Source organism: Oncorhynchus keta, chromosome 2 (assembly GCF_023373465.1).
Source record: "Oncorhynchus keta strain PuntledgeMale-10-30-2019 chromosome 2, Oket_V2, whole genome shotgun sequence".
NCBI lineage: Eukaryota > Metazoa > Chordata > Actinopteri > Salmoniformes > Salmonidae > Oncorhynchus > Oncorhynchus keta.
In genome coordinates, this window is record NC_068422.1 from 23,320,010 (window position 1) to 23,336,583 (window position 16,574).

General features: G+C 40.3%; 1 protein-coding gene across 3 annotated transcripts in view; it reads left to right on the forward strand.

Moving 5' to 3' along the window:
• The window catches only part of LOC118398219 (myomesin-2-like), a 42,524-nt gene extending 33,089 nt beyond the window's left edge, over positions 1-9,435 (forward strand). For all 3 annotated transcript variants that reach the window (XM_035793372.2, XM_035793355.2, XM_035793364.2), the window contains exons 28-36: positions 202-315; positions 4,197-4,284; positions 4,387-4,425; positions 4,914-5,019; positions 5,898-6,061; positions 7,226-7,262; positions 7,499-7,521; positions 7,618-7,673; positions 8,408-9,435. In XM_035793372.2, coding sequence (XP_035649265.2) covers positions 202-315; positions 4,197-4,284; positions 4,387-4,425; positions 4,914-5,019; positions 5,898-6,061; positions 7,226-7,262; positions 7,499-7,521; positions 7,618-7,673; positions 8,408-8,863 — 1,083 coding nt within the window. In that variant the 3' untranslated portion in view covers positions 8,864-9,435. The remainder of the gene's footprint in view (positions 1-201; positions 316-4,196; positions 4,285-4,386; positions 4,426-4,913; positions 5,020-5,897; positions 6,062-7,225; positions 7,263-7,498; positions 7,522-7,617; positions 7,674-8,407) is intronic.
• The last annotated feature ends 7,139 nt before the right edge of the window (positions 9,436-16,574 follow it).

Below are 16,574 nucleotides of genomic sequence, written 5' to 3' on the forward strand. Positions count from 1 at the left end.
GAGATTAAATGGAAATTATGGCGTGAGTTATCGCTAATGCCAACCTAAACGACAAACACAGTCAGCATGATTCAGTTTAGTCACTGTTCCCCTCTGTTGAGAGGCATGATGACAGATGGTGTTGTTGTAGTGCAGTCATGCCTCTTTGTTTGGGCTGGTCCACCTCTCTGCAGGTAACGGGTCTATTGTTTCATAATGCAGGTGGACAATCTGAAGAAAGAAACAGTGCTGCACTGGTTCAAGGATGACGTTGAGATTACCCCTGAAGGGCCAGCCAGTCTGGCATCTGGAACCTGCAAGTTTCCTATTTCCCTGGTAATTTTATCACATAAACACACAGCTTGAACAAACTACATATAATAGCAGTTGCTATGTGGACAATAGGCAGAAGCACAATGGAGTGTCTTGAGACCCTGTAGTTTTAATAATAGGCTACAGTGAAGGACCTTACCGTCTGAATTCCAGTTAAACTGGGTTGGGTGCATTCATACTATGACCTCCATTGCTGGAAATCTCAAGGCAGCCATTGAAGAGTTCTATGGCTTTCCATATCATCAGCAAACATCTAGACACAATCAGGCCAAGCAAGAGTCAGACATCTTTGTCGCTAGTACTACAATATATCGCTGTTGTTGAAGGAGGGTATTATCTGCCTACACGCTCATGCAGTCAGTTCCTAGGGGAACGGTTGGCTTTATACAATAAGACAAGACAAAAACACAGCCACCAAAACATTTGGTGATCATGTAAGAGAAGTCAGAGAAGCGGACACTGATGCAGTCAAGGCGCGTTTTGACTCTCGGTCATAGGAACACCAGCCATTTATAGGAAACAAGAGGAATAACCCCGAGGGGAAGAAGACGAACGCCTCTTTCCTCAGTAGAGCACCGCTGTCATAGAAACCAGTCACATCCAATGATGTCATTATACATAATCACACCCTGCAATCTTGCTTTCTCACTCATACTATGTCCCCACAAAGCTATGAGATGGAAAAAGAATACTCTGATCCTGTGCTTGACATACAGTTGCATGTTTGATATTGCTCATCAAGTGGCCACATGTACAGTGCCTTCAGAAAGTATTAATTCCCCTTGACTTATTCCACATTTTGTTGTGTTACAGTCAAAATGTATTACATTTATTTTCTTTCTCACTCAACAACCTACAATACCCAATAATGATAAAGTGTAAACATGTTTTTCAAAATGTTTGAAAATTTATTGAAAATGAAATACAGAAATATATAATTTACATAAGTATTCACACCCCTGAGTCAATACATGTTAGAATCACCTTTGGCAGCGATTACAGCAGTGAGTCTTTCTCGGTAAGTCTCTGTATTGTACAGTATTTGCACATTATTCTGTTTAAAATTCTTCAAGCTCTGTCAAGTTGGATGTTAATCATTGCTAGACAGCCATTTTCAAGTCTTGCCATAGATATTCAAGACTATTTAAGTTAACAACCAACCAAACCACTCAGGAACATTTGATGTTGTCTTGGTAAGCAACTCCAGCGTATATTTGGACTTGTGTTTTAAGTTATTAACCTGCTAAAAGGTGAATTTGTCTCCCAGTGACGAGAATGCTATTTTACAGTAAACAAATTGACAGACTTTCAGCACACTTATAGGGAAGGACATTAAACAAGCACAGCACTTACACAAATGGCTGATGATTTGTTTAGTGAAATTCATTAAAAAAAGATTGTGGGGGCTGTTTTATTAGACTTCAGTGCGGCTTTTGACATTATCGATCATAGTCTACTGCTGGAAAAATGTATGTGTTATTGCTTTACACCCCGTGCTATATTGTGGATAAAGAGTTACCTGTCTAACAGAAAACAGAGGGTGTTCTATAATGGAAGCCTGTCCAACATAATCCAGGTAGATTCAGGAATCGCAGGCCCCTTGCTTATTTCAAACTTTACTAATGACATGCCACTGACTTTGAGTAAACTCAGTGTCTATGTATGCGGATGACAATACTATACACGTCAGCTACTACAGCAACTGAAATGACTGAAACCCTTAACAAAGAGCTGCAGTTAGCTTCAGAATGGGTGGCATGGAATAAGTTAGTCAAAAATATTTCAAAAACTTAAAGCATTGTGTTTGGGACAGATCATTCACTATACCCTAGACCTCAGCTAAATCTTGTAATAAATAACATGGAAATTAAGCATGTTGAGGTGACTAAACTGCTTGGAGTAACCCTGGATTGTAAACTGTCATGGTCAAAACATATTGATACAACAGTAGCTAAGAAGGGGAGAAGTCTGTCCCTAATAAAGCGCTGCTTTACCTTCTTAACAGCATTATCAACAAGGAAGGTCCTACAGGCTCTAGTTTTGTCGCATCTGGACTATTGTTCAGTCGTTTCGTTAGGTGCCACAAAGAGGGACTTAGGAAAATTGCAATTGGCTCAGAACAAGGCAGCATGGCTGGCCCTTGGATGTACACAGAGAGCAAACATTAATAATAAGCATGTCAATCTCTCGTGGCTGAGAGATTGACTTCATCACTACTTGTGTTTGTGTGAGGTATTGACGTGTTGAAAGCACGAGCTGTCTGTTTAAACGACTAGCACACAGCTCAGACACTCATGCATACCCCAGAAGACTTGCCACCAGATGTCTCTTCACAGTCCCCAAGTCCAGAACAGACTATGGGAGGTGCACAGTACTACATAGAGCAATGACTACATGGAACTCCATTCCACATCAGGTAACTGATGCAAGAAGTAGAATCAGATTTAAAAACCTGATAAAAATACACCTTATGGGGGCTGTGAAGCAACACAAACATAGGCGTAGACACATGCATGCACACACATGATAACATGCACACTATACACATACATACACATGGATTTTGTGTTGTAGATACGTGGTAGTGGAGTAGGGGCCTGAGGGCACAGATTTTGTGAAATCTGTTATGAATGCATTGTCATGTTTTTAAAATTGTATGCTTGCCTTAATTTTGCCTTAACAGCAGCTAACGGGGATCCATTATAAATACAAATATAAATACAAACCAGGTTTTCCTCTAGGATTTTGCCCGTGCTTAGCTCTATTACGTTTCTTTTTATATATAAAAAATCCCTAGTCCTTGCCGATGACAAGCATACCCATAACATGATGCAGCCACCACCATGCTTGAAAATATAAAGAGTGGTAATCAGTGATGTGTTGTGTTCGATTTGCCCTAAACATAACACTTTGTATTCAGGACATAAAGTTAATTTCTTTGCCACATTTTTTTGCAGTTTTACTTTAGTGCTTTATTGGAAACAGGATGCATATTTTGGAATATTTGTATTCTTCCTTCTTTTCACCCTTCATTTAGGTTAGTATTGTGGAGTAACTACAATGTTGTTGATCCATCCTCAGTTTTCTCCTATCACAACGCTGTAACTGTTTTAAAGTCACCATTGGCCTCATGGTGAAATCCCTGAGTGGTTTCCGTCCTCTCCAGTGACGGAATTAGGAAGGACACCTGTATTCTAGTTGTGACTGGGTGTACTGATACACCATCCAAAGTGTAATTAATAAATTCACCAAGCTCAAAGGGATTTTCAGTGTCTGCTTTTTTCATTTTTACCCATATACCAATAGGAGCCATTCTTTGTGAGGCATTGGAAAACCTCCCTGGTCTTTGTGGTTGAATCTGTGTTGTAAAATCGCTACTCGACAGAGGGACCTTACAGATAATTGTATGTGTGGTGTACAGAGATGGGAGTAGTCATTCAAAAATCATGTTAAGTGAGTCAATGCAACTTATGTGAATTGTTAAGCAAAAATGTACTCCTGAACTTATTTAGGCTTGCCATCACAAAGGGGTTGAATACTTATTGACATTTCAGCTTTTCATTTCTCATAACAAATGACACAATCTCAATTATATCTGTTTTAAATTCAGACTGAAACACAACAAAATGTGGAAAAAGTCAAGGGGTGTGATTACTTTCTGAAGGCAATGTAAGTCCCAGAAGAGCTGAGAAAATGATATGAAATTGGGACAATTGTTTTCAATTATATGAACAAGAAATGACTAAGTTAAAACAATTATTCTCAATGTAATGCAGCCAATGTAGCTTACATGGTCTCTGCTACTATTGCAGAGAGTGGGCCTATCGACTGACTGCATTCTATTTTGATCCCTGAAATTGTGCTTTGTTTTTTATCCAACCTAGTTCTCCAAGGCTTCCACTGGCATTTACAAAGCTACCATTAGTGATGACAGAGGAAAGGATCAGTCCCAAATTGAAATATCCGGCCATGGTAAATATGAATATGAAAACTATATTATGTTGCATCTGAAATATTGTCTTACTGTAAACATACTTTGAACATAATTTTGTTTTATCAACATCTCTCTTACAGCCTTTGATGAAATAATCGAGAAGCTTTCTAAACTTGCTGGTAGGTATTAATATATTCTTGATTGTCACTTCTCTTTTTAGTATTAAAACAAATGTGTTATCAGTTTATTCTGCTTGTTATTCAACCAGTGCAAGAAATCAGTTAGACTCACTTGATCGTTATATTGCAGATAATTTGTTCCTCACAGTTGTGGTTTTTCTCAGTGCAGCTAAATCAGTACAGCACAACTAATGAGGAGGATTGCACAGCCATTGGGCATATCAAGGGTCCTGTTACTCCACCCTCATGAACTGGGCTGCAAGTAACATCTGTACTGTACCTGTCATCCTAGCCAGAAGTCATATCTCCATTACGGCATTTATTGCAGTGATTCCGATTCCCAGCACCGGCCAACCAATTAGTAAACCACAGCAAATACCCAAGTTGTATATATCTAAGAAGATATGTTAGCTTAAGAGAAGTATAGCATATAAATGTCAGCATATGTACACTAAAGAACACATGGTTTTTCCTTTTTTTCTCTCCAGGATCCTCTGCAGCAGAGCTGGCAATTCACTGCACGGCAACAGGCATTCAGCTCCACTGCCACATGAAATACTACACAGAGGAGATGAAAATCCATTGGCTGCATGCGTAAGTAAAGTTTTTTTGGGGGGTGCTTTTTTATTCAATTATGCAGATAATTAGAAATTATGGAAATGTGTATGGAAATAGAATCCGCACAAGGTTTTATTCCAAGGCTTAACATGAGCCAGCCATGTAAACATGATTTGAGATTATTATAAAAAGGTGGATATTGAAAAGGAGTGACACAAAAGGGAGACGAGAGACTGCCTCTCTTCACACACTATCATATTTACAATTTTCCCAAATGGAAACAATTATTCAGGCCTACTGTACCTAGTAGAATAGCTACAGGGTAAAAAATAAATAAAAAAAACACTCCCTCAGGCTTGTGGGAAGTCATTGGTTACAGCAGCTTGTGTAAGGCAAACCAGTTTCAGCTAAACCATGCGTGGGTCTTCTAATCCCTGTATGGACATTTTGAAGTAGCTGCTTCGGGTCTTTATTTTCTTCCAGTGTGCATGGCACTGACAGGGGGAGCATGTTTCAGCATGGCAACAATTTCACACACAATGAATGAACAAAGCCTACCATTTCATGATTCCTCACAAATTTCAGCTGGGCAAATTTCAGGACCTCCCTGACTCCCAAGAGGGCAATGGTACATAAATAAGATAATGATGATTCTTAAATGGTCCAGCACAGCAATTGTAGCGGGTCAATATTTGACAAACTACTAGTTATACCTATTATGCGAGAAATCCAGACATTTGACTATTTTCATTAGAATCAATCACAATTTCATATTATGTTTTTTTTAAATGTTCTCCTAATAAATTCCTCATTGAGCTACCTGTGAACTTCAGTTGATACCTACTCAATCCAACACAATGGATTCCAAAAACAATACTTATGCTCCATCGGTTCCTCCCCTTTTACCCTTTCAGGGAAAGTAAACTCTCTCACTCTGAGAAGGTGCATATTGGAGGTACCCCTGCCATGGCCATTATGGAGATCCTTGAACCCACAGAAAAGGATAAGGGTCTGTACCACATCCAGATCATAGATACGGAGAACACCTACAGTCGCACCATTGACCTTTCTGGAGATGGTAAGTCAGACGATATCTGATATTGAGTATGTTTGTTGTTGTGCTTGTATTGTACAATACAACTTTAACAACCTACTTCTCCGCCAATCTTGCAAATAGTATAATAAATTAATTCAAAGAGTGATAATAGCACATTCAGCATATGAACCTCAATGACAATACCAGGATAATGGTAACCTGGAAATGATAAACCTGATAAATGAAGTTACTTTTTTTTTTTATATTCACATGCATTTGTAGTTGTCTTCATTAGTATGTGTACATAACATTTTAGTATGTGTACATAACATTTTAGTATGTGTACATAACATTTTAGTATGTGTACATAACATTTTAGTATGTGTACATAACATTTTAGTATGTGTACATAACATTTTAGTATGTGTACATAACATCTTAATATGTGTACATAACATTTTAGTATGTGTACATAACATCTTAATATGTGTACATAACATTTTAGTATGAGTACATAACATCTTAGTACATGTACATAACATCTGAATGTAGAAAAAGCAGAGGTTGTATATTATTACCATTGCTCTGGCAGTATATCAATGAGGTGGAGTCTTCAGTTGGACCACAGTAATGAGATCACTGCACATCTTTATTAAAATGACCAACTACTTAACACTGTTGCGGTGTTGTCCTGCCAGTCTTAGACTAACCCATGCAGTGTCCAGTCTCACACTGTTGTTTTGCAGTTTTTTACATTTATAATTAAAAGGGCATCTCTGCAGCTGGATACACAGAAGCAAGCTGCATATTTAGGCAAATCCGGGGGATGTAATAACAGGAACAACAATATTAAAGGTGCAATCCTGGCTCATACTTCAGTTAGTCAACATACTGTTTGATGGCAAACATAATCAAGGGCTGGTCCCTGACAGGTCATGCGATTTTGTGGTCTGGAAACAGTAATGAGTGAGGGAGGATGAGCTATTTCAGGCAAAACAGAACAACATTACAATATTGAGGTATGATAAGTCTCTGCCACACTGCTGTTGTGTCTCCAAGACAAGTAGCAGTAAGTACAGCAACAAAAAGAAAGAAAGAAAGTAGGCTACTCCATCTATACTTCAAAATTGGTTTTGTATGGTGTAACATTAATGAAACATTATGAAAAGCCCAACTGTATCCTCTCTTTTCTTTCTTCGTTCACAGCCTACGATAAAGCCTTTGCGGAATTCACAACACTAAAGTAAGATAATCACATCATAATTCTGTTCAGTGTTCATGTCATGGACATATATCTAGGGCATCAGTACTGTATAAATGCCACGTTCCTACAGCTAAAATGCAGCTCGGATTCCTACATAGTGTTAATGTATTTGGCAAAGCAGAACATGTGTACGGAGTCAGTCTTGGGGTGAAATATAGCAAGCATCACTGTGCTAATGAACTCACTAACAATGCCATTCTTCTATTGTTTTCCAGAGAGGAAGCATATGCTGAAGCCAGTGAGTACCTTCTCTTGTTATAATGCTAGATTGTGGCTCTGTGGGAAATCTTTTGATTCAGACAATTTTGTGATTATATGATATCTACATTTTTAGATCGTGGCAAAGTGCTGGGCGGTCTGCCTGATGTTGTTACCATCATGGAGAAGAAGGTAATTTACATTTTATTTTGTGATTGAATACAATTATGGGAATATATTTAATGCTAGAACAGGTAACCAGACATGATTAACACATTGGGAAAGTCAGTGTCAACTATCATAACCAGGTGGATGCAGCTGATGTCTATGCTCCCAATTTCCATTCAATCTGGAGAGCCTTCTGATTGAGACAACTGTAGCCTATAGGTGCATTATATACCGCCCTAGAGAATCTCCCATAAGGCGAAGATTGTGCAGATATATTGCCTTTTACAGCACCTCATGTCTGGTTTCACACAGCATATGAAATATTGTGGGGTAAGCATAAACTGGGGTCCTTATGAAACGAATACAGTGTGATGTATGTGCTAGGAGTATTCTGTAGACATGTCATAGAGGTATATGGTTTACATAATTGGCAGAATAAAGCTACTTGTAAAGGTCAATGTAACTGGCACGTCTCACCAAAGTGACTACACACGCTTGTTTGTAGTGTGATTGGTTATTTTACTTTGATGCTACAAGAGGGGATTTTTCCAGCGGATTGAGAAACATGCTCATCTCAGTAAAGCAAAGACAAGAGACTAGGGAAATAGGACATGATAAACATAGTAAACTCTGATTAAATTAAAGAACAGCACTGCTTAGGTGAGAACAACACGAGCAACATTCTATGTTCTTCTGTTATATCTGTGTTGGTAACCAAGGTATTTCCATTCCTTCAATTCCTTTGTCCCACTTGGTAGACCCTGAGTTTGACCTGCACAGTGTGCGGAGACCCAAAACCTCAAGTCACCTGGTTCAAAAATGGTGCAGAGGTGTATCCCGATGACCAGTACTTGGTGTCCCTCGAGTCCGGAAAGTTTGCCAGTCTCACCATCAAAGGTGTTTCCCTGGAAAACTCTGGCAGGTACACCATGACGGTGCAGAACAAATATGGAGGAGAGTCTGTGGATATCGTTGTGAGCATCTACAAGCATGGTGATACGATTCCTCAGGCCAAACCAACTCTAACGCCCAAGTCGATTATCCCACCTAAACGTCCTATTGAGATCCCAGGTCCCAAGGTTGTCACTCCTTCCCCAGCCCCTGCTCATGTATCTTCTCCAGCCGGTGCCAAGTCCCCCACCCCTCCTAGGGGACTTAAGTCCCCCACCCCAGCTCGTGGCATGAAGTCCCCTACCCCAACAAAGAGAAAGTAAACAACAAAAGCATTTCAATTCCAAAGAGAGAAAGGAAAATAAAAAGTGATTAATCTGTTAGCATGAGTCATCAAATAGAAAGTTATTTAACAGTAGATACCTGTCATTTTTCACTGAAGATGCAGTTGAGCTCCCTTACTCTTTTTCTTCTTATGATGGAGCCAATGTCTCGGAGAGAAAGAAATGGGGTTTGGGAGTGGGAAGCCAAGAGATATTTAGTGTGTTGGAAGTTGTGCCACAAAAAACAGAGAGTTTGTCACCAATGTTTACAAAGCTGAATGAGCCTTCTAATGAACTTGGCTCTGTCTCCCTTGAGGTGCTTTGGTGAAAAATGACCCGCTTTGATGTTTAGTTGATTAAATCTCTGTTGTAAAAGTTGCATTTTCAATTAGCTGGTGGAATCTTGAGGTATTGGCTCTCCCTACGGATGGATAACCCCAAAGTGCTGGACCTCTACTTAGCCCATAGTGGCAGGTGCAGCGTTTCTAGTCACTGCCCCAAATAAATCATGTTACCCTCCTCGCCGCTGTGTCTCCCCCAGCTTTTGTGTTAATAAAAAATAGCCAAAATCACTTCCCACTGTGTCGTCCCTGAGCTGTTTACTGTTGGGCTCCAGCGCAAACTCACCCAAGGTGTCTGAATGCAGTCGCAACGTAAAATATGTAAGCAATTAGAGTGGCTACAGGCATATCTGAATCGCATCAGCACTTTTCACAGCCTCTTTGCCCACTCTCATTTTCAAATCAACAAATCACTTCATGTATGGCTGTTTGCACAATGCAAACTTGCCACCAGATTCACCACTGTTCATTGGGAGTTGTAAGTAAAGTATCTCCACAAGGATATAATTAATATACACAAACACACGTCTTCTTTTAATGGGAAAGGAAATAACTGTATTCATGTTGCATTCTCCTAACCTAATTGAGTGCGTTCAATTCAAAAAGCCAAATATGAGACATGTCAAGCACAAGCCAATTAACTATTTGCGTCACACACTTTCTGGGTAGTTGATAAACTGTTTCAGCTTGATACACTTCAAAGCCCTAGTCCTTGAAGTAATTTTGCAACGTCACAGTTTTTCCTCATTTCACTGATAAACTGTCTCTAGTAATCATTACACTGTAGTTGGGATTTGATTGGAATAATTCAAATGAAGGAAAATGGTCTTATTTAGCTTTTGAAATAATTATAAATGTAAATGTAATTAAATCATACATATTTAATCACTGAAAATAATTGTCTATATAAATCATCGTTTTCAATAGCAACTTATATCAATCAATTATGTAAATATTGGTTCTAGTTCCCATCTATCTCTCAACAGTCATCCCCTGAAAAATGTTCATACATATGGATTATTGCTACTTTTCAAACAGGCTCTAAATGGAAAAGCTGTAGAGATGTATTTGTAACCCCCCATCAATAGCCTAAATGCGCATTTCATCTCAAATACAGTATAATATTAGAGCCATTCCTTGAAATGCAGTTTTGAACACATATTCCATTTCCTCTGACCACATGGTGGCACTGGTGCTTCATACAGACACCTCCCATGTACAACCACTAAACCCGATTGGAGCCACCAGTCACTGAATCATGTGGCTTACTTTTACACATCGATTTGCTGTGGGAGGATGAATCACAAAACTACATTGTGGACAAAATACCACCCCAAATACACAAAAAAGCAAGGGATTTATCTACTTACTGCTCCCAAAGGGGCTATTCAACAAATATGAAGATAAGAACATGGCTGAAAAAGGAGGATATTCAGTGCTAATAAATTATACATTTCTACATTTGGAGTAGTTCTAATATCTCCAAGGTATATTCAACAGAAACAATCATCAACCACAAGTGATTGCTGACCAATAATACTGTAATATAGAAATGATCTATTATAATTGTAGGTCTCACTTTATTCTGTATGCTTCTGCTTACATTTGGTATTTATCAAGTGTTTATTAGGAAATTATGTGTTATCACTGGGTTGTTTCTGGGTACCTTTACAACATAATTGGCAACTAGTACCTGGTACCAATCAATTCTGGGTGAATCCCAAATAAACAGATATATAATCCATGTTATTAATGTATAATGTACCATAAGATATGGCGCTATTAAATCTTTTGATGATTGCTCATCAGAGGCGTCATGCACCCATTGTTTTTATAACACAAAGTATATGAAGATGAATGTTTGAAACACCTGAAACTTTTTCCTGCAATCTAGAGCCATAATGTTTATGCCTAATTTTATGTAAAAAAATGTACACTATATATACAAAAGTATGTGGACACCCCTTCAAATCAATCAATTTGACTATTTCAGCCACACCGGTTGCTGACAGGTGTATAAAATCGAGCACACAGCCATGCAATCTCCATAGACAAATATTGGCAGTAAAATTGCCTTACTGAAGAGCTTAGTGACTTCAACTTGGCACCGTCATAGGATACCACCTTTCCAACAAGTCAGTTTGTGAAATTTCTGTCCTGCTATAGCTGCCCCGGTCAACTGTAAGTGCTGTTATTGTGAAGTGGAAACGACTAGGAGCAACAACGTTTCACCCGCAAAGTGGTAGGCCACACAAGCTCACAGAACGGGACCACCAAGTGCTGAAACGTGTAACATGTCAAAATAGTCTGTCCTTGGTTGCAACACTCACTACCAAGTTCCAAACTGCTTCTGGAAGCAACTTCAGCACAAGAACTCAGGATATTCATGAAATGGGTTTCCATGGCTGAGTAGCCGTACACAAGCCTAAGATACCTAAGCGCAACGCCAAGCATCGGCTGGAGTGGTGTAAAGCTCGCTGCCATTGGACTCTGGGGCAGTGGAAATGCGTTCTCTGTGATGAATCACGCTTCACAATCTGGCAGTCCGACGGACGAATCTGGGTTTGGCGGATGCCAGGAGTATGCTACCTGCCCGAATGCATAGTGCCAACTGTAAGGTTTGGTGGAGTAATAATAGGTCTGGGGCTGTTTTTCATGGTTCGGGCTAGGCCCCCCTAGTTCCAGTGAAGGGAAATTTTAACGCTACAGCACACAATGACATTTTAGACGATTCTCTGCTTTCAAATTTGTGCAAACAGTTTGGGGAAAGCCATTTCCTGTTTCAGCAGGACTATGCCCCCATGCACAAAGTGAGGTCCATACTAAAATGGTTTTTCGAGATCGGTATGGAAGACCATGACTGGCCTGCACAGAGCCCTGAACTCAACCCCAATGAACATCTTTGGGATGAATTGGAATTCCGACTGCGAGCCAGGCCTAATCGCCCACCATCTGTGCCCTACCTCACTAATGCTCTTGTGACTTGAATGGAAGCAAGTCCCTGCAGCAATGTTCCAACATTTAGTGAAAAGCCTTCCCAGAAGAGTGGAAGCTTTTATAGCAGCAAAGGGGGGGGGACCAACTCCATATTAATGCCCATGATTCTGCAATTTTAATTTTAATGTTTTATTTCACCTTTATTTAACTAGGTAGGCCAGTTGAGAACACTTTATCATTTACAACTGCGACCTGGCCAAGATAAAGCAAAGCAGTGCGATAAAAACAACCACACATGGGATAAACAAACGTACAGTCAATAACAAAATAGAAAATCTGTATACAGTGTGTGCAAATTAAGTAAGGTAAGGCAATAAATAGGCCAATAGTGGCAAAGTAATTACAATTTAGCAATTTACACTGGAGTGATATATGTGCAGATGAGGATGTGCAAGTAGAAATACTGGTGTGCAAAAGAGCAGAAAAACAAAAACAAATATGGAGATGAGGTAGGTAGTTTGTTGGATGGGCTATTTGTAGATGGGCTGGGTACAGCTGCAGTGATGTGTAAGCTGCTCTGACAGCTGACGCTTAAAGTTATTGAGGGAGATATGTCTCCAACTTCAGTGATTTTTGCAATTTGTTCCAGTCATTGGCAGCAGAGAACTGGAAGGAAAGGTGGCCAAAGTAGGTGTTGGCTCTGGGGATGACCAGTGAAATATACCTGCTGGAGTGCATGCTACGGGTGGGTGTTGCTATGGTGACCAGTGAGCTGAGATAAGGCGGAGCTATACCTAGCAAAGAACTTATAGATGACCTGGAGCCAGTGGGTTTGGCAACGAATATGTAGTGAGGACCAGCCAACGAGAGCATACAGGTCGCAGTGATGGGAAGTATATGGGGCTTTGGTGACAGAACGGATGGCACTGTGATAGACTGCATCCAATTTGCTGAGTAGAATGTTGGAGGCTAATTTGTAAAGGACATCGCCAAAGTCAAGGATTGGTAGGATAGTCAGTTTCACAAGGATAAGTTTGGCAGCATGAGTGAAGGAGGCTTTGTTGCGAAATAGGAAGCCAATTCTAGATTTAACTTTGGATTGGAAAATGAGATGTTCGACAAGCAGGTGTCCACATACTTCTGGTCACGTAGTGTATATTTTTCTACATAGGTTATATAATCATACCTCTTTAGCTGTTCAATTGTCATTTTATAGAGGGTGTCATTCTGACTGTTGTAAATCACACATCTCAATGTACTGCACTAACATGCCTAGGCTATTACATCAAAATTACAACAGTACATGACACATCATCAATACAGGCACATCATGGCATAATAATGAATACACAATTATCATGATTTAAAGCAAGTCTTTTTCTGAATACCTTTTTAGCTGTCTGTATCCTCCTGACTTGTAGTTCTTTTTATAATGAAATGAAATATGCTTCTCTACATCTCTACTAAAATCTGGGTTAAAGTTTGAAAGGAATGTGAGTTTTATTCAGGACATTTGGTAATTGCTTGCTTTTCTAAAGTATAGTAACCTTACCAGCAGCCATGCCAGCTAAGATATGTATTTACACAAGCTACTCTAACTTGATAGCCTGAAATGTCTTGGTAGAGAGTTATGAGTTTGGGAGATTAGCTAGCTAAAGCCAACTTCATAAAATCGCTATGTGGCTAATATTACAGAGAGAAAAAAACTATGTGTTTTAATTATTCATCAAGAAGGAATCAATAAGCTACGTAGCTTGATCACATTAATTTACAAATATACCTCCTGCGAGCCCTGCCCATCCCCGGCAGCTAAAATCAAATAAAACGCTGGGTGTGTCACTACACTCTCTCTCCTCCTCCATTGACGATACTGTCTGCAAGCACTAAAGTATCTAGCATCCTGCCTAGCATATCTTTGCTCTGTGGTGCACCTTGGAAGGAACCACTTACTAGGGGGAAGAGGGGGGGTCCTCTTTACCCTGTCCAGTCAGTGTGCCTAATCTGCAAAATACAATTTGATCAAGAATTATAAAACGTGGGCTTAATAATAAAGTTGAGTAATGAATTTAACTGACAAATTTAAAAACACAACAAATCTTAAGGGGCACGTGCCCTTGTGCCTCCTATGGGCACGACGCCTCGCTGATCATTATCAGTGATTTAAAAATAGTTGTGTGTTCATTGATTTAATAACCCAAAACAAAAAGAGCACTACTACTGTAGTTACTTGAATAGAGGGCTCTATTCAATCCGTATCGTGAAAGTTCAACGCTACAGCGTGATTGAAATTTACAGTTAAACACTGCATAGGTTGGCACAATCAGAATTTACCTTTACATTTTGATCGCGCAATCTGGAACGCTTCAGTGATATAGATTGAATAGAGCCCTGAGTCTGTGATACAATTAATTTTAGAACAGAAGTATCTTGGTTCTCGGTGTATGAGAGTAAAAAAGTAGGATTTTAGATTACTTTGAAGTAGAAACTGCCATTGTTATCATTGGAGGCACAAGGCATTTTTCACTTTCAGATAGAGTGTGGGTGAAATCCCTTTGAAGAAATGTTAGCTTTCTCTATACAGAACAAAGGAATGGTGCCAACAGACATTTCTGAGTCTCTCTCAAATACATTTTGAAATGAGGTCTTGTAATATTGTGAACTTTACCAGCTTTTTTTGCTCTGACTAAAGTAAAAGCTAATTCAATGCCATATATCACAATGTATTGTATCTAAACGTGAAATGTATTTCGCCGGTCTGCAATATCCAAGGTATTGTTCACCTGTCCACTGGGGAGTTGGCTATACTGTGTGTAGTCGTCACAGGGAATGACTGTTCAGAAAGTTAAATACATTTGGAATATCTCCAGGACATGAGGGTCAATATCGTTACCTCATACGATTAGTGCCCCAGAACCTTTTATAATATCTATAGCGATGGATAGATCCAGACAATGAAGGATTTGTCACATGCCAAGAAATACATCAGTGTTATTTGATAGTAACAGGCTTACAGAACTGATACTTTATAAAGACAACAAATCATGTTAGTGTTCATTTTGTAATACTGCACAAGCCTGAGACAGGTTACTTTCTGAGGCCATGCAATTTTACTTAAACATGTTGTGTGTGTTATAGGAAAGTGCATCATTTCGCAGACATTTTATAAAAGAGACAGCAATTGTTTATTTTATGCTTAAAGCTCTTTCTGCATTTCAGTTCATGCTCCAAATGTGTTCGCTAGGGTCATCCAGGGTTTCCGTGCACACCTTTACAACAAAGCTTTGGTGAAAAAGCTAATTGATAAACTGAAACATCCTATAATTGAATTCAGGCCAGAAACACATTATACAAAATTTACTTGGAATGTGGACCTTAAATCTGCAGGTTAAACAGCCAATTAACTAGTCACTTATTCACCAACCTGTCAGAAGGTGAGCGTAGCTGGTGCATGAAGTCAGGCGCAGGAGAGCAGAATGAGTGAGCAACGTACTTTACTCAACAAGGCACAAGGTAAACATTGACACTTGACCAAAACGGTAAAGATAACGCACGGGTGAACACAGCACTCGTCAAACAAAAACAGACATCAACATAAACCTAACTGAACATGAAATAATCCCGCAAAACACAATGTGGAAAACAGAGGGTTTAAATACAGGAACAAATAATTGTGAAATGGAAAACAGGTGTGAAAAAGACCAAACCAAAGGAAAAAGAAAAGTGGATCGGCGATGGCTAGTAGACCAGCGATGCTGACCGCCTCCCGAACGAGGAGAGGCACCGACTACGGCGGAAGTAAGCTGACGCCGGCCTCGAGGACGACCCGGAGGACGAGGTGCAGGGCGATCCGGATGGAGACGGTGGAACTCCCTCAGCATCGAAGGGTCATGTCCTCCACCGGCACCCAGCATCTCTCCTCCGGACCGCACCCTTCCCAGTCCACAAGGTACTGAAGGCCCCTCGCCTCGAGTCCAGTATGGATCGAACTGCATACGCCGGAGCCCCCTAGATGTCCAGAGGGGGCGGAGGAACCTCCCGCACCTCAGCTTCCTGTAGCGGACCAGCCACCACCGGCCTGAGGAGAGACACATGAAACGAGGGGTTAATACGGTAACCGTGGGGAAGCTGGAGCCTGTAACACACCTCGATTATTCTCCTCGGGACTTTGAATGGCCCCACAAACCGCGGCCCAGCTTCCGGCAGGGCAGGCGGAGGGGCAGGTTTCGGGTTGAGAACCAGACCCGGTCCCCCGGTGAAAACACCGGGGCCTCGCTGTGGTGACGGTCGGAGCTCACCTTTTTCCGCCTTACGGCCCGTTGTAGGTGCACGTGGGCGGCGTCACAGGTCTCCTCCGAGCTCTTAAACCATTCGTCCACCGTGGGAGCTTCGATCTGGCTCTGATGCCAAGGTGCCAGAACCGGCTGATACCCCGG